This window comes from Lineus longissimus, chromosome 9 (genome assembly GCF_910592395.1).
Source record: "Lineus longissimus chromosome 9, tnLinLong1.2, whole genome shotgun sequence".
NCBI classification, from domain to species: Eukaryota; Metazoa; Nemertea; class Pilidiophora; order Heteronemertea; family Lineidae; genus Lineus; species Lineus longissimus.
The window spans coordinates 519,531-536,529 of NC_088316.1; the positions used below are offsets into that span (position 1 = coordinate 519,531).

Below are 16,999 nucleotides of genomic sequence, written 5' to 3' on the forward strand. Positions count from 1 at the left end.
CAACAATGTACACGTAATGTACACATGTTTTAATAGAGGACTCTGGCCATAAGATTTGAATTGTAACACAATGGCTATTCAGGTATGAGGTGAATGTCATATACAAGTACGCTGACAGATAGGAATAAGGAACAATAAACAAGACATTAATGGGTGATATGAATAAAGACTAGCAAATGCTTTTATCTAAAACTCCATGTACATTTACACTGGGCCTTTCTGTACAAAACCGAAGTAAAAGCAATCGCTATACTTTATTCATATCACCCATTATATGGGTTTGGCAAGATTGCTGATAGAGTCCGATTGCTCAGACTCACTTCGTAAAGATCAAAGCCAAAATAAGAGTAATTTTGCGGTGTTAATGCCTCATATCAAGCAACCAATAAAACAATGTGGTTGTGATGATACCCAAGGTATGTTTGAGTGTTTGCAAACGGAAATGTTCAGTGAAACGCCAGAACAAATGATCCTCACAAAAGTTACAATAGGTTGTTGAGAAAACATCAGTGGTGTCAGCGTCGAATGAAACTCTCCTCAATAAACTCACAACAACGTGTACAAAATGTGTGAAGAAGTAAACAGCGTCTGCTGAGCCGGGACTATTAGTTATAGGTGGCAGCATAGACAATTACGTAGCTGAAACATAGCGAGGTCAACCCATGGGAGTAATGCCGTGCCCTAAAAGGTCCCGGCCATGTAAGTAGGTTGGAATAAAGAAAACTGTGATCCCTGAAAAGGGGGAAAATTTCCACCCTATGACGGGTAAGTTTTAATTTTAATAAATCGCGTAGTTCCATTCCCTTAGCTCAGATGGCAGCACCTGCCAGCTTGACAAGAAAAGATATCGGAGAACATTTCTGTTTTCCACCCCAACGGGCCTGTTTATTTTACCTTCGCTCTATATTGTTACCTGCAGAAATGACTTTCGATCAATGAGACAGTAGTGCATACCATACCATAACATGCTGTCACAACCAGACCTGATAGGCAGGAGATGCTGGCACAACCAGACGTGATGAGACTGCAGATGCTGCCACAACCAGACCTTGATCATGAAAATCGGAGAGATTTGTATGTGTTAAATTGACCTGCCATCCTCGCCCCTTTAAATTTCCCGCGTGTGAACTTTGAATCACGTGATCCGACACGTCAAAACGAACCCAAAACGTGGGTTGGTTCAAAACATGGCACACGAAGGTGGTATTGGCAAACGGAGATAGATATAAATTTACACAAGGCGTCCAGGTGCGTCTACTCTGCTACGCTGTAGGAAGTTTAAAGAGATAGAAATATCCTTTTGAACGTCGCCACTGCTTTTGGAGTGTAAAGCATGTCATCCGAGGCTAGCTGGAGCTTTTCTAGTTTGGGCAGAATATTATAAACTAAATAGAATATTGCAGTTTTCCATGAAGATAAGCATTAACGTTAATGAACCCATGTGCATGACATACCAGCATTGTATCGTCCGACGTAAAGTAAGAAGCCAGCTTTTACAAAGCCAGTGAGTGGGGGCGAACTTAATTGACAGGCAAGCTGGGGCCTTATTTTGCTCGAGCTTCCGCGTACATGTTCCGGAACAGATACGCCTTAATCTCTGAGTTATTGACGGCCACAGCCTCTATAGAACAATACACCATAATCTGTCAGAATTTTATAGAACCAGACACTTTTTCCAGGGGGCATTTCTACTTCTCCACTCTGCCCATTTTTCAACCTAGCTGCCAATACCCATGCCTTGCTTTGTACCAACCCCACACGCATGCGTACTGTGATATGACCGGTCACTTCCGGATTTTTAGTCGATGTGTACAAAATTGTTTCTGTAGTTTAGTGATTATTTTGCTCTTTTTAACATGTCTAAATCGTCTAAATCTTGTGATAAAAACTTTACTGGGCTGCTGATGCAGCCGGGAGAGGTGGTGGTGCCGGACGGTCCAATGTTTGACACTTTTAAAGAGATTTGTGTGAACTGTTCGGGAGAAAGTGGTTGGAAATTAGAATTCAATAAAAGCCCACCAACAAAAGTTTGGTCCAAGAAAAATGACTATTCAAGTTTCAAAGTTCTGAAGGTAGGGAAGTATTCAATCATGGATGGTTTGTTCATTCAGACAATGAGAAATGAGCTTTTGCTTCTCTTTATATGTTTGTTGTAGACCTATGTCTTTTAGTCTTGAATTCGTGTAGTGAATGTAGCCTTGTAGGCCTAGGGCTAGGCCTATACGTTAGTCGTTAGGGAATAATTGTATCTCCACGTTGTGAGTAACTGTAGAGTGTGCGTTTTATCGCTACCTTTTTTTAATGAGAATTAGGCCTAATGTCTTGATGGAAATAGCGATATAGCACAGAAGTGGCAATACAATATCGCGCAACTTGAAATGTTGCGAGACATTGTTACATCACCACGTCACATCATGGGAAGATTACGAGTGTGTACCGGTATATTGGCACTTTTGTTTTGAATGAGGAATTAGGCCAACATCGTCATGACGCATGGACGTAAATGGCGATACAACACATGACGTTGTGATACAATATCATGCATCATCACTTTCCTGTCATACCGGTAACGCGCGGTGTTGGAAGTGGAATCTCTTTGTGATAATTACACTTATACACATATTTTCAACTTACATACGAGAGTTGAAGGCCTTTTTCTGTCTCACCGGCAATGTGGGTACCGATTTCGGTGCATTGTTTACTTTAAATCATGTTATCGATGAGACATATCGGACTGTAATGTGACAGTTGGACCATCCGAGATGACAACCCTGCATTCTTAATGCATCTAGAGTTGGTTCCATTGAAGATCTACATTGACTTCAATGTGTACTCTATCATTCCTTCTGGCATGGCTGACATTATGTCTGACTCTGAGCCATTGTTTGTGAATGTTAGCCACCTGACGCAGCAGGATCGGATGATGAGTGGGAACGCCTCCTATTCTTGTATCCATCAAGTACATTTCAATTTCGGTCATGTCACTGTCAGTGCTCTTCTCATTCAGCATGTTATTTATTCGTGTTTATTGATTGAATGATTTTTAATAAAAGCCCACCGATCCTAAAGAACCTGAAAAGCTAGATGAGTGACAGTGCCCTGCGGAGGACTCATCTCTCTTCTCCTGAGATGTTCCCTGGTACTTTACAATATATGTCGTACTTTAAGCATGAGGTTGTTTTAAATGAATTGATTGAAGTCCTTTGAAACTGAAACTTCTGTTTACAAAACAGTTGTTGAATTTTTAAAACATCTGATACTACGAAGTGTATATGATCAGTACTACAATGTGTAGTACTATTGATAGTGATTCGGCCGAAAAATGTGAATGCCCACCCACTTAGCCCACTAAATCTTGCCAATTTGTGTTCATGCAGGTCAAAAACAAGACCACTCCTACAAATGTTTGCTTTGTCAATTCATTCAACTCTGACCACAGTCCGTTAATTCTTTTTGTAGCTCAAAAGCATACATTTAGTTGTTGTAGGCCTGATTTTTTTGTGATGTGTTGTTATTTGAACTGACAGTGTTTTGCCAAGCTGTTTCACACTGCTGTTATGACGACTCTGGTTCAAGCAAAGCGTCACTGTGTTCAGTCTTAGTCGGTCTGTTGTTGTCATGGTTGATTTCATATCTAACACACCTCTTCGTCAAAAGCTCAAAAGCTATGAAAGCCATTCTTTTGTGGTTTAAGAATTTTATATTTAAACTACATGTATATTAGAGTAACTTAGTAAGACCATGTTCACATGTGGGATCTTATTGCAATAATTGATCTACATTTTGTAAGATCAGTGTGTTCTACATGATTAACAATGACCTCAATGAACCCTTGTGCATGACATGTACCAGCATTGTTTTGTCCAGACACTCACTATGCAAACAGACCATGTAGTAAACTAATTAGCCAGATTTTTTCAATGCCAATGAAAGGGTGCGAACTTAATTGACTGACAAGGCCTCATTTGACTCACATGGTAAAACCTTTTCAGGCATGTTAATAAAATACTAAGCTTCATAATTGTCATATTCCAAATCATGCCAATGTTTCAGTTTGGCACAATTATTTTAACAGCATTCAATCAGCAGAGACTCAAACGTGCAAAAAACCTCTGCGTCCGACAGAGTTCGTAGATGATTGGATCATCAAACTACGCCACTTTATCATCTACCTCGAACGGGTGTTCATCGATTACCAAGTGTCCATTATTGATAACATTTAGCCGGGTGACAGCCGCGTTAAGATAATCATCGACGTGATCGTCTCCAGCGACGGTTGTGATGACAGCCATTGATCATCATTCGCTGAGACGTCGGCTGGCAGAGGGAAAGTTGTAAGCAGACATCTTGGGCTGGTCTGAAATCACAGTCACACCCTCTAATTTGATGGCGTCTTTCTTTTTTTGATATCAGTGACCAACTGTCATGGTGATGTGATAATCTTTTGATGGGGTCACATGCTTCATGAGTTGAACAGTATGAAGAGAAACCAAGCTGTTGTCATTTTTGAGAGGAAAGGCTGTGATAAATTGTACGCCTCCAAATATGCCAGCTTTTGGTTCTGGCAATTTTATTCCAACCTCTGCTGATTTCAGGAATATCAATATCATCATTGGCCAAGGTTTGTGTTTGAGATCAGAGTGAGTTAGGGATTCTGATGACTTGCTTTTCCTACATCAGTATCTGACATGTACTGTATCTGCAGGCATTGAGAGTGAGTTGTCAGTCACCTTAAGAAATAGACATGGAAGGTTCCGACATCATTGCCCTTGCTCTGTTCGTGTTAAAGTACTACTTGTATTGCGGGAGAGCTGATGAGTTGGAATAGTGTTCTGTCATCTGGAAATAAGTGGGTGGATGGGTGGGGAAAAAACTCAGCGATTATTGGAGAGTGAGATTGTTGGATTGCATTGTGTTGAGAGTGCAATAGGGTGGTGGATGAACAAAAGGTTCGCTAGGGCTTCCTGTGAAGGTATGTACATGTACATGTACGTGTATGGTATACATGTACGTGTAGTGAATGTTGGGCATACACGTGTGCGATTTCAGAGTGTTCAGCAGTCTGGAAGAAGTTAAAAAGCCATGGAAAAAGTGAGTGGGATGAAAGGCCAGAACATGACTTCTGCAACAGGCAGTCACAGTGTGTGACATCCTGTCTCTTTCATATTGTCTTTCCTATTGGCATCCGTCTTCACTTTGTAATTTCGTACCAGAAAAGGATCTTCTGACACAAAATATATTGCATTTAAAAAAAGGTGTAATCTTGCATGTCTGGGGACATGGTCGAGATTGAGGGTTCCTGAAACGTCGATAATTCAGTATCGCATTCGTGCCCCCTAGCATACTTTTGTAACTCCTTCTTTTGACTTGGGAAAATATAAAATATCAAAAAATGTATGCTTCTCAAACTCATTTAAAATGAGGACATAGTGACCTGGAATATGGTATGCAGGCTTGGCAGGTGAACAATATAATTTCACTAGGTCACAGAAATAAAAAAGTTATGTGTCCATAACTTATTTCACAGATCTAGTGCAGGAGCACCCATGAGAAATTTCACCTCATGTTTTGACAGACAGATATCTAGTCTGGCGGGGTATTTACATTTAAAAAAACCCATTGATTTTTGTTGAAGTTGGGTAAGAACCTCTTAATGGTAATTTTTAAGGAGCAATGTCAATATGTTTGTTTCCAGTTTGCCTCAAAGACTCTGGCAAGGGAACTTTGGTATACATGTGACACATTTTTAGAGTGGGAACCTGGTCCACATTTGTTTGTCGTGGTTGATGGTTTGAAATGTGGCATTGAAGGGATGTTGTTAAGATCCTGTATGCCCTGCTGTCTTCTGGCGCACCACCATGTCAACAAAAACTTTTAAATAGTACGTGTTTGTTCATTGACATGTTTATAACAATGGTTTCTCTTTTGTACCTAATGCTTTCATCTACAACGCATAATTACTATCGTCTGGTTGCACCCAGCGTATACATGCACGAGAATAGATTGTAATAATATCTGATGACTTATTAATGCAGTCGTTTAGCCTCCGATAACTCGGCATTAACCGGGCTTTTGCATGCGATCATATCAATAAGCTGGCACATTCACTGAATACACTGTTTGCATTCTAAAGAGGTATGCCATAGCGGACTGTCTTTGATGGGGGGAGGGTTGAACCCCTCTCCCCCCAGTGTAGGCTGGAGCACATCTGTGTTTTGTTCCAGGGTTCTCCACTATGCTCTTTATTTAGGCGCAGCAACTGCACAGAATCATTTTTCCCACTTTAGCACCCGCACAGATTTATGTGATAACTGGTTTCAATGGTCAATAAATCCCCTGCAGATTGACTGTGTTAGCCGTTATGCCAATGTATGCAGTTGGGACCAAAATAATTTTCCAAAAGGGTCAAACAAAAAATATGAATCGTGGCCAGTAACGATACTATAAGTGGTAAAATTTTATTACATCGCATAATTGGCCTACAGAAATATGTAGGTGTGCAAAATATGATGGAATCACAACTTCGCCAACCCCCCCCCCCCCATCTCTTGTCGTCAGCTGTTTCCAGTCATTAATGGCAATCCTCAGCATGCTTGTGAAAAATCAATCTGCCCTTTGAAAGTTTCTGGGAATAGTGTGTGGGTGTCTACTTGTGATGAGTACAGCTGTGTCATTGGGCATCAGTCAATGAGGTCGTTATGAAATGTTAATGTTACAATATGAGGAGTTTTACGATCAGTTTGACTTATACCATGTGTATTCAGTTCGCCTGTATCAATGTGTACACCTCACACCTCACTGATGTCTCTGTTCTGAATCAAGATCGGCAGGTTGAGTTGAAAAAAGTTGGCCCAAAACTTAGTCCTTTGGCTAAAGTTTAAACTCCACGTGATGAAAAAATGAGAAACAATCTTATACCTTGCCTCTGTGCCTTTAGTGCATAAGCACTAAATATTTTGAAAAAGGTGTTGGCCATGAGATTTCAAAGTGTCTTCTACAATTCCCATCCTAACCAGACCGTATCGTATTCTGACACAGGCCTTTATAGTCTGTGGGCTGTAGGCCTGTAGTCTGTGGGCTGTAGGCCTGAAGTCACAAAGGGCAAGGTTGTATCAGGTCAACATAACTGCTTTCTATTACTGTTGGAATTGATTTTATGCAAAAATGGGTGGATGAAATGATAGTCAAGTCTGTCGACATTGACTATGGGGCAAAAGATGTGGAGATAAAAATGAACAGTTAAAGCGGGTGAAATGCTCTTGATTTCAAACAAGTACATGCAGGTTATTAAAGGGGAACCCACTCTGACAGATCAGCAATTATTTCAAAGTTTCATGATATCCAGCTATGTACAGTTATGACAAGAGCATTGCCGAGAGTTGAACAAGGCCTTTAGAAACTAGATTTGGTCTATTCAGATTAGTATTTTGGCGGTGTTCCCCTGGGATACAAAGTAATCAATGAACTTGTCGACAAAAGCATCAGTAGAACCTCTCTTCTCGGGACACACTTTGGAATGAATTGCTGTCCTTTATAAAGAGGTGTCCTTATTAGAGAGGTCAAATTGAAGGAAAATAACCAAGTTTGGATGAAAATCAGTGTCCTCAGTGGAAAGAGTGTCCTGCGTTATAACGGAGGTGTCCGCTAAGAGAGGTTCTAATTCACAGTATAAAGGTCTTTGTTTGGCTTTTCCCAAGGCAAAGTTCTCTTGATACCAATAGTTGGGTCATCAAATTGTAAAGGCCTTGTACTAAATTGGGTCACAACACCAGGCCTGCTGTATCATAATGATAATGGTACAATGATAATTCCCTCAATTACATCTCATCGTGAACTTGGTGCGAATACGAAGCGTTTGTGATACGCTGTCGTTCACCATGGGTGCTCAAATGTGGCTCGGCGCTACATGGGTATTAATAATTCCTCAAGTTTTACCCAGACAGTCTAATTTGCAGACAATCCATCATTATTGTACCTGTATCGCAATGCCTGTATCGTAGTAACCGCAGTGGATTTAGCCAGCAGTATGGAGTCCACTGCGGGCTACATACTGTGTATGTGGATTCCGGCCTGACATAAACACTTAGGTACAAGGGACCACAGCTTTTAGTCTCATCCGAAGACATTCATTAATTTATCTCATATTGAATCTCACAAACTTTGTTGTGAAATGCCAGGAATTCTGGTTCCTTGAAAGCCATGTTGGTCATCCAGAATCAATATTTTGGGTTTCCCGGAGTCAAACACTGTCCCCTATGCAGTTATTTAGTTAAATTAGTAGGCCTGCAATATAAATGGTTGTTTACAAATTCCTCGTCAATCAGAAGATATGTTAGAAACACCTGTTACCTCAAGTAGCTCAGTAGAATTGATTATTACACAGCATTTGATTTGATATGTTGTCTGTGTACAGTTTGGGCGGCCTATGGAGTTTTATTTCATTCCACGCCAGATGTTTACAGAGTCTGATATAAGCCGCACTTACACCACCTGAAAATGGACCACCAATCTTGGTTCGGGAACCAATGCCGCACCATCGAAAATCCACCAAGCGCTTACACCAGCGCTGCAGCTAGTTATAAAATCCGGCTACAGATGGCGCGCAAACAATAAGCAGAACGCGGAAAGCCTTGGCAGAAAGCGCCATTTCGAAAGCGCCGCCTGGAGCCGAACCATCTAACTAGCTAATTGCCGAACCATTTGCGCGTACACCACGACAAAGCCGAGCTTTTAACAAGCCGGGCGAATTTGGACCATCAAGCTTGGTGGGACAAATTCGCTCGGCAATTTGTATCGGCAATGGATTGCCGAACCAATTTGTCGCGGCAATGTGGTGGTGTAAGTGCAATTGGTCCACCAATATTTCGTGGTGTAAGCGCAGCTATAGTTATAGTGATGGACCATAATGATGTATTGATTCAAATGAATTTTCAATCTGTTCTTATAAAATTCATATGGGATAGTTTCCCCTAAAAGGTGAATAACCTTTCCCCAAAGCTTTCCTTTCCTTTATTCCTTGGCTGGGTACGGGTTTTTGCTGGAGATAAGTGAGGTTGTATTCAGCCGTTGCAGTGTGAGTTGGGATTTCTGAACTGTAGGCTTTTTTATGCCAATCTTGATTCAAAATCTTACCATCATTTCGTGTCTCGTTGCAGGGCTTCACAGTATTCGAAGACGTGACACCAGGTCAGCTTTACGATGTTATCCATGATCCACGGTACAGACGACAATGGGATCCTCACATGATCGAGGGCAGGGAGATCTGTTTTATCAATCCATGCAATGATATAGGCTATTACTCAAGTAAGGAGTTCTTTACCCTCAGGCAATCAAGCGTAATGTTCACTTCTCCGACCCTGTAGACAAACCCTGACTGACACATTCATCCTCATTTGATGAAATACCAGCACAAAAGAAACAGCGTCCAATCATAACATCACTAGCATTTGATTTGAGGAATTTCAGTTGACAGTTAAATCTTGGATGCCGACTCAAAAGTGATGTATCTGTTTATTGACAACTAGATGAAAATATCTTCTTACTACTTGACCATTGAGTTGAGGACAACTTCTTTCTCAACATGACCAAGTTTTCCCTTTTAAGTCGATGAGTAAAACAGTGGCTCCCGTAATGAAAGAGAGTGACCCAAGGCCACATCATCAATGATACAGCGCTCCCAATTAGTGCTGCATGATTAGTCATAAAGACTCTCTCTCTCCTCAAGGCTTCAATTAACAAGAGAAATGACAAGACTCGAGTGGATGATTCAGTGTAGATGCAACATCTGGTGAATGATTGTTTTCATTCAGGATTCACTCGGTCTTCCCCACAAGTGAATTTGTCAGGGTGGCCCACCCTAACCGTGGCAAGTTACCACCGTCAGGGTGGCCCACCATAACCGTGGCAAGTTACCACCCTACCCTAACTTGGAAGAGCCACCCTTCCTTACTCAAGAATGATGTAAAGGGTTTCTGTAGAGCCACCCTTCATTAAATTACTGGCCACCCCACCTTGTCTCGGTAATACACACTGGCAAAACTGGCTACCACCCTATCTTGAGAAAACCCTGTGGCGAACTCTAGTCTCTGGTCATTGCATATTTCCTTGCTTCAAGTATTCATGTAGTGTGTATTCTATGTTGCAGTTAAATCTCCTGTGCCCGGCATGAAGAACAGAGACTTCGTCACTCAAAGGTCTTGGTTAGCTCAAGATCATCTAAATGAATATATCATCATGAACCATTCTGTCAATCACAAGGTAGGTATGACAGGCATGAGACACTCCGCATTTTTGAATGATCACTTTTTTTTTCCTTAGTTCTCTGTAGAACTTGAATTTTCAAAATCAGATGAAAAATATGAGAGTCTCATACAATCAAAATGTCAGTGTACAAACAATTCTAAACATGCTTTACAAGTATGGACCTATCTACCGTACTTGTTAAGACTTTCAGTGGAAAACGATTGGTTATTTTTCCATTGATTTTATGATTGCCACCAGTGCATGCATACTAAATTCCATATCATACTATTGTTATGTTTAGCACCCCGTTGGTCGCTTGTCATTTTATTCAAATCTCAGTCTGGGCCTATTGGTCACTGTTCATGTTCATGTCACCCCAAGCCATGAATGGTCTTAACTTACATTGTACATATTTTGCACATCAAATATTTTCAGATTAAATTGATCCCAGATTGTTTGCATAATTAAATGCACCCTGTGGCAATAAGCACAGATTTAATCCTTGGAGTTACATGTACATGTAAATTACACATACCAAGTCCTGTTACCTCATCAAAAACTTGTGACTTTTTCACCATCAGCAGGCCTATGGTTGCACACTTTAGCCAGCATATTAGAATGTTTTAACTCCTTCAAAACTGGCCTGAATCCAATTTCAGAAAATGTAAAAAAGTGCTTGATAAATGGGAAGGATGGTGTTGTAGTGATCAGGCTGGAGTGTTGTACACTGGGACAAGATGTCCTATAGACATCAATTTGACCTCTGCAATTAGGACACCTCTCAATAAAGGACACAATTGGTCAGTCCAAAGGGTGTCTTTAACAGAGAGGTTCTACTGAATATGAAAGTTATCATCATGTCATCAATTTCCAACTTTTTTTGGGACTTTTGTTGTTGGTGTACCACTCAGCTACTTGTTTTGGTAACACAGGCATTTAAGTTGGTCTCAGCGAGGCATATTTATCTGAGATGTTGATAAATTGTCCCTTATCTTCTTCAGTCGTGTCCACCTAAGAAAGAGTTCGTGCGAGGGAAGTCATTTTTGACCGGTTATTATATCACACCACATCAGAATAAGATGGGCAAGATGGGATGTGAATTCTACTATATTACTCAGTGCGATGTTGGAGGTGAGGCATAGTGGTGACTCCTGATCAAAAGCTCATGGATACAAATGCTACAAATTCCTGTTACGAGTTCAAAGGTTAAGTGAGCGCTTAGTAGCAGATGATCTTTGGGTGATGAAACACTTTGAGCAACGATCTGTCTTTCAATGGAAAAGCGCTATGTAAGGAATCTAACTTCAAACTTTCATGCCAGGAGAATTTCTACATCTATGTCTTAGGCATTAATTCCTTATGTTCTGACTTGACCTATATATTATGCTGTTTATTTTCAGGACAATTGCCAGCATGGATCGTAAACATGGCCACAGGAATCATGGCTCCAAGAGTAAGTCAAGTTCCACCTGTTCACCCCCAATGTTCTTTATTGACTTGTCTGATGCACTCTCTGGAGCAGTCCATACAAGGTCAACACCTAGATAGAATAAAGTTGATCCAAATAGATTGGTTGATACTGTCCAAAGGTTCTGTTATCTCAAGCAGAGTTTGAAAATCAACGTTTTTCAATAACCAGGTTTGACCAGAATTTGAACATTAGAATTCGTGATGACAGGTGATTTGCATTGATATGTCAAAATAAGTTAGCTTTACGATGATCTCAACCAGTGTTTTCTGTTTCTTCAGATGTTCAAGAAACTAAACAAGGTCGCAGCGGCATACCCGGCCTGGAAGAAGGAGAATGAACCCAATTGGATGCCATGGAGGGATCCGAGCCAGATCGAAAATGACCGGATCAATTACGATGATGTGGACGTCCAGGACCAATCAAGTGACACGTATGACTCACTCGACGAGACGAATTTAGCGGAAACGGATTGCGATTTGAATTCTCTTGAAATTTACAAGGATGATTAGGGAGAGTTTCTGGAGATCATATACAGGTATTCCAAGCTTGTTTTGATGGATGCCTCAATGTTGTGCCAATTGGCTGACTTTTGACACCAGCTGCACCGACCAATTTGTAAATGATCCACAACCCCTTTGTGGGTCTCTGTCTTCCAAGTGGCACTTGTAACCCGGGGATTGTTCCTTCATTTCATCCTTTGACTAACAGGGACTGGGGAATGTTTCAAGCAGAAAAATATACAAAGTTTTTATTGTCTCTCTGAAACCAACCACAAGAAAATAAGTTTCTGAAGGGTTTGCAGCAATACTGTCAATTCACAAATTTCCTTGTGTCTTTATTTCACATTTTCACCAAGGAATTGATAAATCTTATTATTTTGCTCTACTCTTGAGAAGAAGCACAAAATTTTTTAGAAATCTGAAAGTCACCGGGTGTTTCAGGAGTTCTCTCCTGAATGGGAGATCTTGCAACGGTACTCGTAGCTCAATATTATCATAGATTCATGTGAAAGTGTCAAACAGATTATGGTTTTTAGCGCCACCGTAATAATCTTGAGACAATCACTTCAAGGCTTGGCAAGTTTCACTCCTACTCGGTGTTTTCAACTAAGTGAAAATGGCCGAGCTTGGTGCTGATTGGTTTCAATAGAAAGCTTCTTGATGAGGTAAAGCACTTTGAGATGTATCAACAGTGTGAAAGCGCTTTGTAAGAACTTATATTTCATTCCATTTACACTGACCCAGTCGAGTGTTTCCCTGCAGTGTGGACGAAGACAAATTGATGGGATATTACCAAGGAACATGCACATTGAATAAGTTCTTTGGTTCTGGAAAACAGGTGAAGACACCACTGAATTGTTATAGAAGCCTTTTAGAAGCAAATGGTTTAGGGGAACACCTACTAGAGGAAAAAATCATTGTTTGTGATAAAATGTTTAAGCATGCGATTAGAAAACTAGGATATATTTATTGCGTATATTTATTTGTTAGTGAACGGTTTGTTTTAATTTCCATAGGTACAAGTGACATTGTATTGTATCATATGAATGTGCTAAACCTAGCACCCCTTCCTCAGAAAATGGACTATGCAGGGCTTGAGGGAAAAGCATTACCTTTTGCATGGTTTGTTCTTGAAAAAGGGGTCCCTGTGATGGTCAAGATTGATACCTCATTGAGATTTCGTGATGATTATCGTAAATGGCATTATACTTCTACAGGGTGGCTTGTAAAAAATGTTTTGTATGTTATTTTTCTTGGGGAATTTCTCGTACCACTCTTGTGAATGTACTGTAAACTGCTAAATAAACACTCGATCTATGATAGGATGCTTGAAAATGTATTTAAAATTGTGTATTTATTTACTTATGAAATGAACAGAATTTTATCATACAATAATGAATACCATTACCAAATGATTCAATGCTTCACTCAAGTAAGCAGTTGGCGAAGTTGGGCTGAAGTTTTTTTTCATTCTCAAAATTGCAAAAAAATATTTAGGGAAATTAATTATTAGCAGTTTTGGCAAGAATGGGAGAGTAATCTTTACGTTTAAATGAAGCCAGTGTGAATACTTCAGGAGCCCTGAGCTATTGGGGAGGCATCTTGTGTCAGTTTGATCTACTGAACACTGAATTCACTTTTTGATCCATACTAAGTACATGAATGCCCCCCCCCCAAAATGTTACTTGCGAGCAGTGACTGAGGTGGTTGCCTTTTTTGCATTCTGTATTTTCTGATGGTATTACATGGCCATAGGTCTTCTATGGTTCTCTGCATTGGATAAAGCAATAGACTATATCTCTTTTGAAACATGTATTTTGTGAAAACTTACAGGATGAAATGGACCATGAAATTTGCTGTCACTATTGACTGATATTTATTGTTATAGATGTGGCCACATATATTTTGTAGTTCACGGAGTACCTCACCATATTAGGACATGATGTGACGTCTTGTAATAAACAATGCTTATAGCTGTGCATAGCACTAGCTACCAGCCACTGTGCTACAAAGAATTCTCAAAATGTCATGCGCCACTTTTTGCAATACTGTGCCCGAGTCTGATTGACCTGATCTCCATATTACACCTTCTCCAAATCTATTTCTCATGTGTGTGTTTGATTGCTCCTATAAATTAATTTCTTTTGTTGTGATAACATTGAGTGTGATTTACGTTTTTTTGTGTCGCTTGTAAACTCCTCTTTTGTTGGATTACCTCTGTGTAAAATGTCTTGAATTCAAGCAGATGATGACATAACAGTACACCGAAAAAAGTCAACAAAACCAGCCAATGTATAAATGCTTGTTATCACTCTAATTGTCCGGGACATGATTCTAAAAGGGCTCTCATGTCCAGGGGACCTTTGAATATTCTGGCATCATTCATTTGAAAAAGAATGTGTCTCTTGTACTGAAATACCTCTCGCAGAAAAACTTCTTCCTGTATCTTTTGACCTCTTTGAGTGTTCTGCACTATGTTTGAAAAGCGGATTACATGCACTGGTAGTTGTGATACTCATGTGGCCACCAGGTGACACCAAATCATTTCTTTGTCGCGTGAACAAAACCTATTGCTGACGACTCTTGGACATTAAATGGCTGACAGTTGTGAGAATATGAAGCAACAATAATCTGTTATAGACAGAATTTGGTCGTGCGCCGGTCTGTGACTTTCTGGGTTACCTTAATAGAGAGGTTCTACTGTATCTGTATCAGACAACTGTAAAGTCAGCCAGGAACCATCGTGACTTTGAAGGTGGCAGCACGTGCTACTGAATGGAATGTGTCCTTACAGAAACGGCACTGTGCCTTGAAAGTTATGATGACCTTGAGTTTTCAGTAATTTGTTTATCTGCACTGTTTGAATTGCTTCTCATGTATTATGTGAATTGCGTTATTTCCTTTAGTTTGGATTCAACTCATGTTGGTTCTCTGTGCCTCCAATAGGGGGAGACGTAGTTATTGGATGCTGTTTTGATAACCACAGCACAAGATAGTGGTAAGTCTGTCACTGGTTTTAACCAAGAAGTGGATGTGATAAGCCTGTCGCAATGCCTCGGACCTTGCTCTGCTTGTTTGGTCAAAGTCCCTCCCCTTTGCATTGGTTATGCGGTAAGCCTGGGACCTCGCTTGGTCAAAGTCCCTCCCCTTCGCATGGGTTATGCCGGTAAGCCTGGGACCTCGCTTGGTCAAAGTCCCTCCCCTTCGCATGGGTTATGCCGGTAAGCCTGGGACCTCGCTTGGTCAAAGTCCCTCCCCTTCGCATGGGTTATGCCGGTAAGCCTGGGACCTCGCTTGGTCAAAGTCCCTCCCCTTCGCATGGGTTATACCGGTAAGCCTGGGACCTCGCTTGGTCAAAGTCCCTCCCCTTCGCATGGGTTATACCGGTAAGCCTGGGACCTCGCTTGTTCAAAGTCCCTCCCCTTCGCATGGGTTATACCGGTAAGCCTGGGACCTCGCTTGGTCAAAGTCCCTCCCCTTTGCATTGGTTATGCGGTAAGCCTGGGACCTCGCTTGGTCAAAGTCCCTCCCCTTCGCATGGGTTATACCGGTAAGCCTGGGACCTCGCTTGGTCAAAGTCCCTCCCCTTCGCATGGGTTATACCGGTAAGCCTGGGACCTCGCTTGGTCAAAGTCCCTCCCCTTCGCATGGGTTATGCCGGTAAGCCTGGGACCTCGCTTGGTCAAAGTCCCTCCCCTTCGCATGGGTTATGCCGGTAAGCCTGGGACCTCGCTTGGTCAAAGTCCCTCCCCATCGGATCGTATTAAGGAGCACCGGTAACCAACATGATTTCATTTTGTAGCCACCAGTAGATTTGACGTAGCTGCAATATAAACTTAATGACTGTACTTATAATTTCTCCATCTTTCTCCCCCTTTTATGGTTTGGAGTGTTGATCTGATGATCTACCAATACTGTGATGTTGTATTTAACCGGTCGTTCCTCCAGTAGGGCCTGGCGTAGACTTAGTCGTGCATTAGATCTGCACCTATAATGGGAGACTGGATAACGACAGCACCACAGTATTTAGCTCAACACATGAACATGATGAATTGACTTTGCCTAATACATATCTCTCTCTAACCGGCTGTTATTTGTGCTACATTGGTCATTTCTAATGGAATAAAGTGAAATTTCATTGCATTGAGTATGACTGTTTGAAAATGCTCTTATTCTAATGTGATGTTTCACATCACTTATTCTCATGTGATGTTTTGCCGATATTTTTTGAAACGGGTTGTGGACTGATGGATTCTTTTAGATGATACACTGCCATCAGAGTGTAAATCATTTGGATAGGGTATATTTCCTTGGTTGTTGTGTCAGAGTGTCGTATAGCCTTCTCTTCTGTCTGAGAAATTGGAACTTAGTGAAGGGTGTGAGTTTTTTTCATTTACTGTCTGTGTTATATTTCTGTTGGAAAACAATGTACTGAAAAAGTGTCTTGGATAGTTTTATAGTGTTCATATTGTTCTCTTGTTCTCTTGTACACTTGAAAACATTTGAGGAAACACTTTCAATATGTTGTGATTTGACAGAAACATATTATTTAATCTGAACCAATTACATGTACTGTTTGATATGAAAATGCGAGATATATCACACTGCTGTGAAATGCTGATCAAGCAGTTTGGTATACTCTTTCATTATCTACCAAAACTATGATTTTATTGAATGCTATCTTGCAAGGACTTTGCTAAAGTTATTGTGTAAACTAGTTTTTGTGTTTCTACTTATCTTTCGGCCGTGTGCCTCTGTCCACGAGATTCGTACTCTGAATGACCCA

The 16,999-nt window shown here is 40.8% G+C and overlaps 1 protein-coding gene across 1 annotated transcript; it reads left to right on the forward strand.

The window, feature by feature from the left end:
* Positions 1-1,797: 1,797 nt before the first annotated feature.
* Positions 1,798-16,930, forward strand: LOC135493228 (START domain-containing protein 10-like). The gene is made up of 6 exons (XM_064780351.1): positions 1,798-2,072; positions 9,156-9,303; positions 10,145-10,257; positions 11,244-11,373; positions 11,643-11,695; positions 11,992-16,930. The coding sequence occupies exons 1-6, from the start codon at positions 1,857-1,859 to the stop codon at positions 12,220-12,222; spliced, it is 891 nt and encodes a 296-aa protein (XP_064636421.1). The 5' UTR covers positions 1,798-1,856; the 3' UTR covers positions 12,223-16,930.
* The last annotated feature ends 69 nt before the right edge of the window (positions 16,931-16,999 follow it).